This window comes from Balaenoptera borealis (genome assembly GCF_965194805.1).
Source record: "Balaenoptera borealis genome assembly, chromosome: 3".
Taxonomy (NCBI): domain Eukaryota; kingdom Metazoa; phylum Chordata; class Mammalia; order Artiodactyla; family Balaenopteridae; genus Balaenoptera; species Balaenoptera borealis.
Window position 1 is genome coordinate 75,307,554 of NC_138866.1, and position 14,614 is coordinate 75,322,167.

General features: G+C 41.7%; 2 protein-coding genes across 3 annotated transcripts; both read right to left on the bottom strand.

The window, feature by feature from the left end:
* RNASE6 (ribonuclease A family member 6) lies at window positions 1-4,214 on the bottom strand. Of its 2 annotated transcripts, XM_082386903.1 has the most exons (3): window positions 1,430-4,214; window positions 1,170-1,300; window positions 1-784 (listed from the first exon to the last, which is right to left on the bottom strand). In XM_082386903.1, exon 3 carries the CDS (start codon window positions 777-779, stop codon window positions 315-317), a length of 465 nt encoding a protein of 154 aa, XP_082243029.1. In that variant the 5' UTR covers window positions 780-784; window positions 1,170-1,300; window positions 1,430-4,214; the 3' UTR covers window positions 1-314. The 2 variants fall into 2 exon arrangements, with proteins under 2 accessions (XP_082243029.1, XP_082243028.1); XM_082386902.1 differs by having other exon boundaries at window positions 1,170-4,214.
* A 4-nt stretch (window positions 4,215-4,218) lies between these two features.
* Window positions 4,219-10,454, bottom strand: EDDM3B (epididymal protein 3B). Its single transcript, XM_082386907.1, has one exon. The coding sequence runs from the start codon at window positions 10,284-10,286 to the stop codon at window positions 9,846-9,848; it is 441 nt and encodes a 146-aa protein (XP_082243033.1). The 5' UTR covers window positions 10,287-10,454; the 3' UTR covers window positions 4,219-9,845.
* Between the last annotated feature and the right edge of the window lie 4,160 nt (window positions 10,455-14,614).

Here is a 14,614-nt window from a genome sequence, read left to right on the forward strand (position 1 = left end):
TGCAGCAGAAAATGGTTTTATTTCTGTGGACACAATACAACAAAAGTTGGCTGAAGTTCTAAGGCTGAAACTATGGAGGCCTGGACACTTCTTTGCCCTCTTCCCTACTATCTTCCTTCAAAACCTAGAGCTCCAAAGCAGAAAAGAATCCTACATATTTTTTGTCCCAACTCTGGTCTATCCTCATCACTCTAATTTTTCCAATACCCTCCTTTTTCCTTCTATGGGAACCAGGAAAATCAACAAAAGGAAAGAAAAATCAGAAGAGATCGTAAGAGAATTCGTGCCAAGTGAGAGGGAAAATGATGGAAACTTTAAACAATCTTGTCTAAGTGTACAGGAACCAAATCATAGGGAGGGTCGCTCTTCTGAGGGGGGTCGCAGGCAACAATGAAGAGCTTGTATTGGGTGTCATCTCGGTAGCGGCAGTCAGGATACTTCCCCGCAGTGAAACTGCACTGAGTCAGGTTAACAGGCTTTGGACTCTGGTGGCAGTTGTGCTGCCCATTCTTACAGACGATGTGGGGCAAATCACAGACAGCAGCCACGTCCTGGAAGGAGTTGTGCAGAAAGGTGTTTTGAGGCTTACAGTGTCGAGTATAATTATTGACGCCGCTCATTGCCTTGTTGCACTGGAGAAGCCTTGGCTGTATATGCTGAATTTCAAACCAGTGAGCCTTGGTGAGATGCTTAGGCAAAGCACAAAGTGGACACACTGACCACCATAGTCCCAGCAGCAATAGGAGGAGAGGAAAGCATCCCAGAAGACCTGGCCCCATATTTTCTGTGTAAGGAGAGAGAAAATAATGGTAGTAGTAAAAACAATAAGAGCAAAATTATCACTCATAACCGTTTAGATTTTTATCCTGCCTTTTAAGATTTCATAGCTCTTTTTTGTTTGTTTGTTTTTAACCATCTTCTTTCTCACTTGAGTCTCACAATTCTAAAGAAACTAAAGCTCAGTGAAGAGGAATTTGAGGTAAGACGATCTTTTCTCTGACTGGTAGATCTCGTTCTTCTCTCTGTCCTGCACTCATGCGTTTGATGGTCCCCATGTCAGAAACCTTGTCTCTTCCCTCCTGAAATATTTACCCTCCATCTATTTGACCTGGATCTCCCAGCCATCTTCACTGGCCACTCCCCCCAGCCCTGGGGGCTTCTGTTCTTACCAGGTCTGCACGCTGGGGCTCCCGCTGAGAACAGCAGCAGTAGTTAGTCCCAGGCTCAGAGGCTTTTGTCTGTTGTTCTTCTCCCAGATGTGCGAGGCTGCCTGCGTGTGGCAGGGGAAGGGTACTGAACCCTAGGAAAGAGAAAACTAGGGCTTGGAAGATGAACTTCTTGTTGACAGTGTGGATGAGACTCTTAGACTTTCAAACTTGCTGTTTAATTAGTATCAATAACACTGTAAATGCAGGGAGAGTAAGCTTACTTAAAGAAACAATGAGACTCAAAACACAGTTTTGAGGAACTGATCACTTCCTGATATGAGTTGGTGCTTCCTTCCTGACTTGAAGCTTCAGTTTTTTGAAGTTTTATGGTTTCATTTCCTTAGGAGAAAATATACATGAAGATCTGATATAATAACTGCCATGTACTTGGTATGTGAGCTTCAACCATAGACTTGAATGAATTATTCCTTTATGTGTATGTTTATCGGGCCAGATACTGGGCTACTCTGATTCGGGAGCTTGTGATCTAATGAAAGAGACAGTCAGGTAAATGGACCAATGCACAATATATTAACAAATATCAATAGCACTTACAGCTGTGATCAAGGAAACTACAGGTAACTGTGTGGAGACAGTAGAGAGGAGGTATTTTTGGAGGGCACAACACCGGCACAGAGTTTTGAAGATTAATTAGAAATTAAGTGAAGAAGATGGTAAGGGCAGCCCAAAGAGGAAACTGTGTGAAGAGACCCATACATATGAAGGAGAAGGGCACATTTAGGGTATTTGCCTCTTAAATCTGTTCTTGCCTTTCCATTGGTGCTGCAATATCCTTATTCAGAACCTTATTGTCTCATAGAGGACTCACATAAAAGTTTCCTACATGGACTCCCTGCCTCTAGTCTCTTTTCCTTCCAATCCATTCTACATATTAATACTTCCAGATTAGTATTTCTTGAGCATAAATATAACAGTGAAACACTCTTGCCCAATAGTTTTAATGGCTCCAATAATCTTTAGGATAAAAATTATTTCTGTTTATAGCAAAGTTGCAAGATACAAGGTTAATATACAAAAATTGCTTCCTTATATACCAGCAATGAACAATTGGAATTTGAAATAAAAAAAAAAACCAGCTAACATTTATATTAGTACCAAAGAAAAATGAAATATTAGGTATAAATCTAATAAAATATGTACAAGATCAATATGAGGAAAACTATAAAACTCTGATGAAATAAATCAAAAGAAGATCTAAATAAATGGAGAGGTATTCCATGTTCATGCTGAAGGAAATCAGAATATGTAACCCCCAAAAATGGCTCTTTGACATAAAAATTATTTTGCACTGAAGGCAATTAAGAATCATGAAGTGCAGAAAAAGCTCCCTGCTTTCTGTCCAAAGCCAGAAAATAAATTCTCTTTTTACTGGAGATAGACCCTCAACCTCCCAGAGAGGGCACCAGAGGAATCTGCAAAAGAATCTTGAAACTAACCCTTATCTTTCTAGTTACTTCTTCACCATTTACTAACCATAGACCAAACTCCTTTGTCTTGTCAATTCTTTACAAATATCTTGTTTCTTGGGCTAAAAGGTATAAAAGCTTCCTGCTCTTTTCACTTATTTGGATTTTTCATTCTCTTGTGAACGCTCCCATGTATATGTAAATATTTAATAAAATTTGTATGCTTTTCTCCTATTGACCTGTCTTTGTCAGTTGAATTTTCAGACCCAGCCAGAGACCCTAAGAGTGCTGAGGAAAACTTTCTTCCCATACAATGACATTATGCACTTGTCAAAACGTGTACGACATGAAGAACGAATCCTAGTGTAAATTGTGGACTTTATTAATACTGGTTCATCAAATATAACAAAAGTACCACAGTAAAATAAGATGTTAATAATAAGAAAATTGTGAACAGTGTGGTTAGGAGAGGAGGGAGGGAAGAGAGGCATATGGGAACTCTTTGTACTTTCTACTCAATTTTTCTGTAAATCTAAAATTGCTCTGAACAAATAAGTCCATCAATTAAAGAAAAAAAATTTTAAGATGTCTGTTCACAACATTGTAAAGCAACAATACTCCAATAAAAATTAATAAAAAAAGAGTAAAAAAAATAAGTCTGTTTGCCTAGTGCTCATGTATCTTATTCTACATCCCATGTATTAGAACAGTCCTCCTTCTCCCTGCAGTTCCACAACTTGATTGTACACCAAACCCACTACAGAGGAAAACAATACCGAGTTACCCATGTCCTTAAGTAGGGGTCTCCTAACCCTGGCCTCACATCAGAATTGCTTATGAAAAGTTTTAAAGTGCCAAGATCCTAGGCCTACTGAATCAGAATCTTGGGGATGGATGTCTTTGCATATCTATATTTGATTAACTCCACAGTGATTCCGTTACCCATTCTTTGTAGAGAACCATTTTTCTTGACTGACATTGATTTTCACCCAATGTCCAAGTTCTTAAGACTGTTCTTATGCTTGATTCCTGAGATAAAGTCCTCCTGAGTCCTACTTCCTCCTCAAGGGATATACATAACAACATATCTTTGAATTCTTCTACAGGAACTAAGGCCCCCACCCAGGTGGAGGATGGTAACTTCAAGCTGAGCACAAGTTCTGGAGCACCACCCTGTTGCCTCGCCACCAACCAATCAGAAGAAAGTCCCACACCCTGCAGCCCTCACCCCAAATTCTGCCTTTAAAAACTCCTCCCTGCAAACTGTCAGAGATTTCAGGTCTTTTGAGCATGAGCCACCCCTTTCTCCTTGCTTGGCCCTGCAATAAACCTTTCTCTGCTCCAAATTTTGATGTTTCAGGTTGTTTGACATCACAGTGTATCAGGCACAACAACTTGGGTTTGACAACATGCTGGGCTAAAGAAAGTGAGTATTTCCTGTAGGATAGGCACCTACTATGCATGGCAGATCCCCAAATTTGGAAGGCATGATGAGGATCACAAAGGTTGCTGATAGAGTTTATCCTTTAGGTTTATTTTGTTTGCAAGCAACACAAATTTGAGCTAATTTGAGAGGGAAATTTTTAAGTGGTAGTGAAACTGCACAACCCAGGTTGGGACTTCAACCCATTGCCTTTTTTTTTTTTTTTTAATATTTATTTATTTAGGCTGCCCTGGGTCTTAGTTGTGGCATGTAGGATCTTTGTCATGTCATGCGGACTCTTAGTTGCAGCATGCATGCGGAATCTAGGTCTCCGACCAGGGATTGAACCTGGGCCCCCTGCACTGGGAACATGGACAGAGTCTTCCCCACTGGACCACGAGGGAAGTCCCATGAACCAATGTCTTTTAATTGAGATCACACATTTGGTCTCAGGACTTAATGAAGCTCAGGTTCTTTATGACTCAAGGCAGAAAGAATTCAGTAAGAAAAAAAGAGATAGATAAGAAGTGGATTTATTTAGAGAAATACACATTCCATAGACAGAACGTGGTCTGTCTCAAAAGGCGAGAACAGCCTTGGGAGAAACACACGCCACAGACAGAGTGTGGGCCATCTTGGAAGAGGGCAAGAGGCCCCAAAATATAGGGTGGTTAGTTTTTATGGGCTGGGAAATTTCACAGGCTAATGAGTGGGAGGATTATGCCAACCATTTTGGGGAAGAGGTGGAGATTTCTAGGAACTGGGCCACCACCCACTTTTTGACCTTTTATGGTTAGCCTTGGAACTGTCATGGCACCTGTAGGTGTGTCATTTAGATGCTAATGTATTACAGTGAGTGTATAATGAGGCTCAAGGTCCACTGGAAGTCAAATCTTCCACTCTCTTGGACCTAGTTGGGTCTAACCAGTTTATGTCATATCCTCAAGGGCTACGTCATTCTTTTAGAGGTTGTGCCCTGTCCGCTTCCCTCCTGTTTCAGTAGTAGTAGGAATAGGGTGGAGATTTACTGGAAGAATCTGGGAGAGATTACAATATGAAAAAATATAGCAGAAGGATCAGTCTTTGGAAATAACTGGAACCCAAGAAGCTTGGGTGAGCTGCAGAGCAGTGCCAAATAGGCATGAATCCACTTCAAATTTTTAAAAAGTCCTTGCATCACTACTTGAGATTTAGACTCTGAAGACAGTGTAGAGAATGAAAAAGATATCTTTTCATTTTTTCCTTCTCAGTTCTCAGCTAGGGCCTCTATAACAAAAGACAGATTAACAAGAGAAAAACAAACAGAAGTTTATTAGCATGAATATACCACATGTACATGGGAGAAGCTCAGGGGTGAGTAACTCAAGGAGGTGGCTAGAACTTGGGTTTACTTTCCATCTTCAGCTAAAACAAAGAAAGAAGAGTGTGGAGGAGGCAAATTATGGGAAAGTGACCAGGAAAAGTACAGTAAACAAGGGTAGGGTTTGTTATACAGATTTAAGTCTGTGGCTTCTCCATTGATGAGAGTTTCTTGTGATTTAGAGTCATCTTTTTCTTCCTGTACAGAGAGGGAAACACCCTTATAAATGGAGATTTCCTTGGTAATTGTAAATTTCCCTTACATAAGGGTAATTTATACTCTGTTTTCAAAGTTTCTCCTTTATCTACTGATTCTCAAAATAATCCTATGTCAAAGAGGTACATTCTGGTCTCCTATAAGAGAGAGTCCAGTTAGCCTACCTTGGGTCTCATTACTATTGTTTGACTCAGTAGAGGAGACTGGGAACCTTAAAGGACAGCCCCACCAATGTGCACACAAAAAGGGGAAAGATAGTTCCTTAAGGGAAATGAATATGCATCTTTCCAAACAGGGGAAGTGGATGTGAGAAAGTCTAAGCAACAACACAAGGCTATTATCCTATGTGGACCTGAAACAAATAGACTGCCAGATATTTCTCTAGCAAAGATAGGTTTATTCAGGATCAGCAGAGAATTGTAATTTGGGGTCTGCAACCATGGCAAGCCATGTGCAAGTCCCTGCACAGCAAGGGAAAGAGACTGCTTTAATAGAGAGGAGAAGGAAGTTGGGAGGGCTATAGTAAACAAAGAGTGCATGGCTTTTCATTGGCTGAGTCCTTGCCAGGAAAGAAGACAACTCTTTCTTCTTCCAGCTGGGCTCAGCTATGGTCACAGGGTGTGAGAGCTCCTCCTTCTGGTCTTCCAACTCTATTTAATTAAGGTTTCTGTTTATTAATTTTTTATAACAAATTGTGCTTAAATTCATTTTCCTCCTATACTGTTTTGAACCATCATCTTATAACCTTTTAATAAAAGCAATTTTTTTTAAATTTTAATTTTAATTTATTTATTTTTGGTTGCATTGGGTCTTCGTTGCTGCGTGCGGCTTTCTCTAGTTGTAGCGAACGGGGGCTACTCTTTGTTGTGGTGCACGGGCTTCTCATTGCCATGGCTTCTCTTGTTGCGGAGCAAGAGCTCCAGGTGCACGGGCTTCAGTAGTTGTGGCACTTGGGCTCAGTAGTTGTGGCATATGGGCTTAGTTGCTCCACGGCATGTGGTATCTTCCCAGAGCAGGGCTCAAACCTGTGTCCCCTGAATTGACAGGCAGATTCTTAACCACTGTGCCACCAGGGAAGTCCCTAAAAGCAAATTTTAAAGAGTTTTTAAAATGAGGTATTTGTGAAAACTTACTGTAGGAGACCTGAAGAGACAATCCTAAAATACTACTCTAGGAGACCAGAATATGCCAGTACATTTTGAAGCAGCATTTATCAAGTGAGAAAAACAATCAGTATTTCCCACATGTAAAATGATCGTTGATGAAGAACTATTACCCAAAAACTGAGTTTGTCTCTTGGTGGATGTCGAGCCAAAAGATACAACCAAGCCAAAGATCAGGAGAAGGAAGGATTTATTATTACTTGCAGCAGGTAAGGAGAACACTGGGAATCTTTCCCAAAGCAGTCTCCCTGGAACAGCAAAACTGGGGAAGTTTTAAGCTAAGGGTATATGCATGTTCATGAAGGGGCTTGAGCAGAGGAGAATTCAGCATAGAACTGGGGAAAGGTTGACAGAGTCCAAGCTTTAGCTGACTGAAGTCAGGAAGGTCAACAGCATCATTCTGTCCTCCACCTGGGTGGGGGCCTTAGTTCCTACAGAACTCAAAGACTTTATCAGATTGTAATGTATGTCCCTTGAGGAGGAACTAAGATTCTATTTTATTGCTGAACTGTTGCTTCTTGACTGCTTTTCCTTTGTTCCTGCATTCCCTTACTTCCCTTAAGATCTTGTGGCCAGGCTTAGACCACAAAATGGCTTAGGCTAAAATGGCTTCTCTTATGTCAAGAAAACCCTTCCGGGTTCTCTTTCTCCAGGGACCCCCTACCCTATCTGCTTACAGAACTGCTGTTTAACACTAATCTATTGTGAGTTTGGTTGGTATAGGTCATCATCTCCCAGGTATCAGCTCATTCCCAAGTACACTGAAAAAATGGCAAAGCTGAGGAGCTATGCTTGGAGCACAATGACCAATCTAGATTCACTGGCTACTTGTTGAGGCCCGAGTTCCAGGAAGGTGTTGTTGAGGAGGAATTTGTTTCCTTTTTTCCCTTCTAGGATATTTGGCTCGTCTCATAATTCGATGATATAAGACAAACTGACAGGAGAAAACAAACAAAAGTTTAATACCACGTATAATACATGGCGGAGACCCAGGTAAACTGAGTAACTTGCCAAAATGGCTGAGGCCATCACCTTCAATATCATCTTCGGCTAAAGACAAAAGGAGATGTTGGGGAGGGAAATCTATGGGAGATGACCAGGAAAACACAGGAAACAAGGATAACGTTGTTTTGCAGACTTATCATTGTCTTGTCCACCATTAAGAGTTTCTAGAGAATGAGTCCGCCCCCCCACCCCCCCACACCCCCGCCTTCCTGGTACAGCAGGAAGACACCCTTACAAATGGAGATTTCTCTTTTACCTGTAAATGTCTCTTACAAAAGAGAGACTTCTATTTGGTTTTCAGAGCTCCTCTCATATCTGCTGATTCTTAAAAAAATAACCAGGCTAAAATTATCCTTATGCCAAAGAGACATATTTTAGGGTGGAAAATTCTGCTCCCTTATAGTGTGCAGCTTAATTTAAAGTGTCATCTAATTTAAAATGTTTATACCCTGGTCTTTTTTCTAATTGTTTCAAGGCTTGAGTCATTCAGTGATGCAGGAGGCTGAAGAACACAGGGTCCTTTAATGTTCAGTATTTCTCCTTCGCATACCTGCCCCAGGCAAAATTATACTAAGCAAACATTTCTCTTAAAAAAATTATACGAAGCGAACATTATCTCTATCTCTCATTTAGCAAACAGAATTTCTGTGGACCTTACTTACTTGTGTCTCAACGTTTCCTTCTCCAATCTACTTCCTCTTTCCTCCAACAAAATGCAAGTCTTAAGCCCCACTCTTTTTTTTTTTTTTTTTAAATTTTTGGCTGCGTTGGGTCTTCGTTGCTGCGCGCAGGCTTTCTCTAGTTGTGGCGGCGAGCGGGGGCTACTCTTCGTTGCGGTGCGCTGGCTTCTCATTGCGGTGGCTTCTCTTGTTGCAGAGCACGGGCTCTAGGAGCGTAGACTTAAGTAGTTGCAGCTCACGGGCTCAGTAGTTGTGGCATGCAGGCCCTAGAGGGCACGGGTTTCAGTAGTTGTGGCTCATGGGCTTAGTGGCTCCACGGCATATGGCATCTTCCCGGACCAGGAATCGAACCCATGTGCCCTGCATTGGCAGGCAGATTCTTAACCACTGTGCCCAGGGAAGTCCCTAAGCCCCACTCTTGAAGAGAGTTTCATTTTAAAGTCCTCTAGCCCTACCCTATATCTCTGCCAAGTGAAAATGGTTTTTATTAGATAAACTCATTTGTGCTCATATCTTCTACTTAATGTATTATTCATCAGGAAACATACATACTACCGTAACTCATCTAAAATGCAATAGCCTCCTTACAGACATTCTTAATGAAATCCAGGGAGAGGAGACAATTGATGGGCACTCGTCATGTTTGTTTTGTCAAAGTCAAAATTAAAATACCAAGTCAAAGGATGAGAAAGGAAGAAAATCAGTGTTGGCTGAGCACCTGCTATGTGCCAGGGACATGCTACATATTTTATACCTAATCAGCTCTGGCCACACCCACCAATCTGGGTGGGTATGGGAACTCAGCATGTCCCCACAATCAATGCCTAGGTCACAACTTTTCCCCAGCTTAGCACATAAACAGTTATACTTTCATCATACACACAAGTCTATTACACACATTAGACACACACATATAATACACTTTTAACCTACATACAGCACAAATCACATTCAAGCATAAGCTATATAACTCACAGTTATAACACCTGTGCTAATCACATGACACATAAATAAATTTCACACACATTGGAATGATAAAATTTATTTAGGGATGGGAAGATCATTCCACTTGCGAAGTTATAAGGAGAGTCAATATCAGGAAAATTCCTGGGTTAGTCAAAAAGAGATTTCATATGAGCTGAATCTTTTCAAAAATGTAGAAGTAAATCAAGTAAATAAGGACAGAAGGGTATTCCAGGCAGAGAAACAACATAGGCAAAGTTACGATAGTAAGAAAGCACGTGAAACATAACTCTCAGTAGTTGGAAAACATTGGCAAATAAATGCAAGGGCTCTTGATGCAGGGAGGGGCCACAACTTGGGAAGCACTGAACACCAAAACCTGTGGGTGTGGGTCAACTTTCTAGTTGCTGATATCCTCTAACAACTGCATGTCCTCTATGCCATCAACAAACCCGTTCATGCCACAATGGAATTCAATGTAGCTGTAGCTCTTGTAATCTTTGTAGTTGTTTTTGCTATTCTCCCGGTAGCACTTGAGTGTTTTGAAGGGATATGGGGCCCATATATATACATTTCTGTAGTGACCTCTCCAGTTCCTGATGCATATATGCTCAATTTTGTGCCATACGGTATAGACGAAGCTGTGATAGTTCTTGTCTTTTGAAACACCTCTTTCCCTCATCAGATCACTGCATTTGTACTTGCTGAATTCCCAGTTTGTGCTAGGGTGGTGCCGTTTCACGAATTCCCTCCAGGAAATGTTCTGGCTGTGTACAAGGAGCCCACATAGAGGGAACAGCAGGGCCAAGAGAGGGCCTAGGACCTTTAGAGAGGATGCCATCTCAGTCACCAGGGCCACCTGTGTGTGTACAGGGAAGAGAGAGGAAACACTGCTGAGCTCTACCTTAAAATTCCTTTCTCTGCCAACGTAGGCCCTTCAACTAAATTTTATCATTTGGTTCCCAGGCTAGAAGGTGATAACTCTCATTAGATAATAAAGTTTATAAGAACTGAAAATATGCTACAGCCTGAGTGAGATAAGCACAGAGTTGTAAAAAACTGGTGAAGTTTATTTTGAGAACTCCAAGTACCTCCTGTCTGCCCTCTCTTCCACCTGAACTGAGGAAAAAATCACCCTCTAGCTAGCTGTTTTGCAGTCCAGATCAATTCTTTTTTTTTTTTTAATATTTATTTATTTATTTTGGCTGCACCGGGTCTTAGTTGCTGCATGCGGACTTCTTAGTTGCAGCATGCATGTGGGATATATTTCCCTGACCAGGGATCAAACCCGAGCCCCCTGCATTGGGAGCTCGGAGTCCTACCCACTGGACCACCAGGGAGTCCCCAGATCAATTCTCAAAAGAGCATGTGTCCTAAAGAAAATGGTATTTTAAGCTCTATGTCTGTGAGGTGGAAAGTGTTGTTGCCTTTTAAGGGCATACAGAAGATGAATAGAGACTTGGGAAATATTTTTGAAGCAGGAAGGCTTTGGTTCCTTGAAATCTGAGGCTGCAACTACGCTGACTCTGCAAGATGGTGCTTACCAGGATCTTGACTTCGTTATAACACTTCCCCAAAGCTTGTGTGAAACATGTTATCACTTGTGACTACCCACATCCCTTCTCAGAGGCCATTTCCCTAATTATCATCATTATAAACGATCTTGATTTATTGTTAAGAATGTCATCATAAAGGAACCCCAGTTTTGAAATATTGTTCTAATCAATCAAGTACCAAAATTGAAACTGCCCTCACAAGAGCTACTCTGGTCAAAATTAGAGCAGAGATTTGCTTGAAAAAGTCTTCCCTTTAAACTAGCTCTCTGTCGTCACTTACCATGAGGAGTATACCTGGCCCTGTGGAATCTCTAACCTGATTCTCAACTCTCTGAGTGTGATGTCCTCAGATGGGCTTAATAATAACTCCCTCACAAACCTGTAAGAGGCTAATGAGATACGTGTACTGAGAGCATATCTGAGAATGTCAAGTGCTCCATCAAACAGAGCACAAGGGGTAGCCACGTTCTCATTTGTGGCACTCTACCCCTGGCTCAAAAGGCCTAAATAGGATGAAGAGAAGACCAGGATTCAAGCTGCTTCAATGTACAGTTGGCCCTCTGTATCTATTTGTTCTGCACCCTGGAATTCAACCAACCACACAGTGGATTAAAAATAGCCCCCCCCCCCCAAAAAATCCAGAAAGTTCTAAAAAGTAAAACTTGAATTTGCTGTGTGCTGGCAACTACTTACATAGCACTTACATTGTATTTACAGCTATTTACATTGTATTAGGTATTATAAGTAATGTAGAGATGATTAAAGTATATAGGAGCATGCGCATATGTTAGATGCAAATACTACGTACACCATTTTATATAAGGGACTTGAGCAAGCTTGGATTTTGGTATCCTGGGCATGGGGGCGGTCCTGGACCAATGCCCCCCATGGATACCAAGGGACAATGGTATTATGCTCAGGAAGATTGGGGAGGAAGTGGAGAGGAAGTGGGGAGGGGTGGAAGAGTGGAGAGAGGCTCCAAGAACTGTATCAGTGAGATTAACGCTGAGTTGAATCCAGGTCTTTGGTTCTTACAAGTTGGGTCACTGTCTATTCTTAATTCCACCATCTAGAAGTCCAACCAAGCCCCTTCCAGTGTTCCTGGGCCTTTCCCTCTAAGCATCCTCAGCACCAACCCTTCTAAACGTAACTCACCCTATTTAGATCCAACACGCCTGTCACCGGTTGTAGTAGGGATCAGTTTATGGATGTGAAGGGCAGAGAGTCTGTGTCTTTCCCCTTTTCTTAGAGCCAAGAAGTCTGCAGCAGTGAAGGAAGGAAGGAATAGCAGTGGGAGGTACAGTGTTCCAACTGATTGGCAGTGGGGTGGGGGTGAGGGACAGCCTCACTAAGAGAACCAGTTCCTATAGCTTCTCATCTAGAATACTTGGGTTCACTGTGAGAATAGCCTGGAGCAAAGGTGTCAAGCACCAAAGACTGACTTGTGGGCATAAAGGAATTGCAAGGCCTTGGGTAACACCAGAGAGGGGTTATCTAGAGTTATCAGGAGACAACCAGAGATCTGGCTCCTAAACTCATTTCCCAACAAACTTCTAGGGGAAATTCCCTGGATGGCTGTGTTCCATGGGAACTTCAGTGAGGAAAACCACATCAGGAGTTGTAAACTGTGGGACTTTCATTGAGAGGTGAAAAGTATCTAGTCAAAGGCACAATTTGCGGATAAAGTGAGATCCTTGAATGTGTTTTCTATCAACATATTTCTTCAAGGGCTGTTCCTAGCTAAGCCTCCTTGGTTGAATTTCTCACTGGGCCACCTTGTTATCAGAATGCCATAAAGGGTAGCAGAATATGCCACCCCAAAATATGCCTCTGAGGGGAGCAACATTTACCTCCCCAAAATGTGTCACTTTGGCATGTGGATTATTTTGAGCTGAAAACAATCATGGCATACAAGACTCAGGAAGAACCATTGACCTCCCCTCTAACTACCTAAAAGAATTATGGACAAAGAATATCACCTGCCATTTCAGGAAACAAAGGATATTGAAGCCATCAAGCCAGCAACCACTGCAGCCACCCGAAACGGTGCCCCCTGAGGGGAACTCAGGATGGAGATAAACAGGATACTGGCCCTAGATAGTCAAGTCAAGGTGCATCTCAAAGGAAAGATTTCAATGAGCCCAGACTCTTGCATCTTCTTATACATAGAAAAGTGCTAAGTTCACTAAACTTAAGATGCCTGGTTTTTCTTTAATTAACAGTAATCTTTTGATGTTCCAACTACCTGTTTGGGTTTTTTTTGAAAAACTCCTATATATCCTGGCTCCTCCCTAACCTCTTCAAAACAGCCCCTCAAAGCTATCTGAGAGGCTGTCTCCCAAGCTTAGGTCCTCAGTAAGTCCACCAAATAAAACATAATTCTCACCTTTTAGGTTGTGCATTTTTTTCAGTCGACAGAATGTAGGTAGGGGACTTGTTCCAGGAAGATAGTTACACCATGGAGAATTATAGTATAATATGAACTAGGTGTGTAGACAGGGAGGAACCTAGCAAAGTCTGTTTGTTAAAATTTCTCTCTGTCTTACTGTCTCTGCAAGGCTCAACAAATATTTGTTTACCACCATTTGCTCCTTTCAACTTCTGGTGAATTGCCTTCCTTCCTGTAATACTATCCCCAACATCCTCTTTTGTCTTTAGCTGAAAATGGTATTTGAGGTATCAGCTTGGGCCACTGGGGGGAGTTGTAGTCAGCTTTCTTGGGTGTCTCCCAAGCATACAGGAAATATACATTTTGTTAAGCTTCTGTTTGTTTTTTGTAATAATAATAATAATAATAAATAGAAATCTCAATTAAATAGAGTCAGGAGACCAGAAGGGGGAGCTCTCACGCTCTATGAGGATAGCAGAGCCAACAGGAAGAAGAAAGATTTCCTCTTCTTTCTTGGCTCAGACATTAAGAGACTGTCACAACTCAGCCAACAAAAAGCCATGCTCTCTTTGTTTACTATAGCCCTCCCAACTTCCTTTTCCCCTCTATAATATTCTCCTCTCCATTTTTGCTGGAGACTTGCATGTGGCTCACCATGGTTGTAGACCTCAAATTGCAATTCTTTGCTGATCCCAAATAAAACTATTTTTTGCTGGAGAAATAACTGGCAGTCTTTTTGTTTTAGGTCAACATTTTCTCTTGTTAATCTATCTCTTATTACAGGGGGATCTCAGCCAGGTCTCAGAACCTAGAAGGATAGAGGGAAAATTCTTTTTCCTGTCCTATAGTCAGAATGTTTAGTTTATATCCAGAACTTGTCTTCAAAGCATGTTAGTAGCAATGCCATCCTGTTTCTTCTCTTTGAATGGGAAATATGTCATCAGGATTAGACGCGGACGTGTTGGTATTTACAGTAACTCTGGTGCACTTTAAACCCTAGCTCATGTCAAGTATTCCTGGAATAACGGGGAATCATGTGCTGATAGTCTAGACAGGGATTGTCTCAGAGGACGCTGTAAATCCAACTACTCTAGTTCTTTGGGTGAAGAGGGGGGGTAAAAAGGCAGGAATTCTGGGCACCTGGGTATGGAGGACTTGAGAGATGACTCTAAGAAAAGATAAGATGGCCATCATGTGCCCATACATCTCGAGCCCTTCCCAGCA

Excerpts from the sequence above, each read along its gene's own strand:
- RNASE6 (XM_082386903.1), bottom strand. The coding sequence starts at position 779 with ATGGGGCCAGGTCTTCTGGGATGCTTTCCTCTCCTCCTATTGCTGCTG.
- EDDM3B (XM_082386907.1), bottom strand. The coding sequence starts at position 10,286 with ATGGCATCCTCTCTAAAGGTCCTAGGCCCTCTCTTGGCCCTGCTGTTC.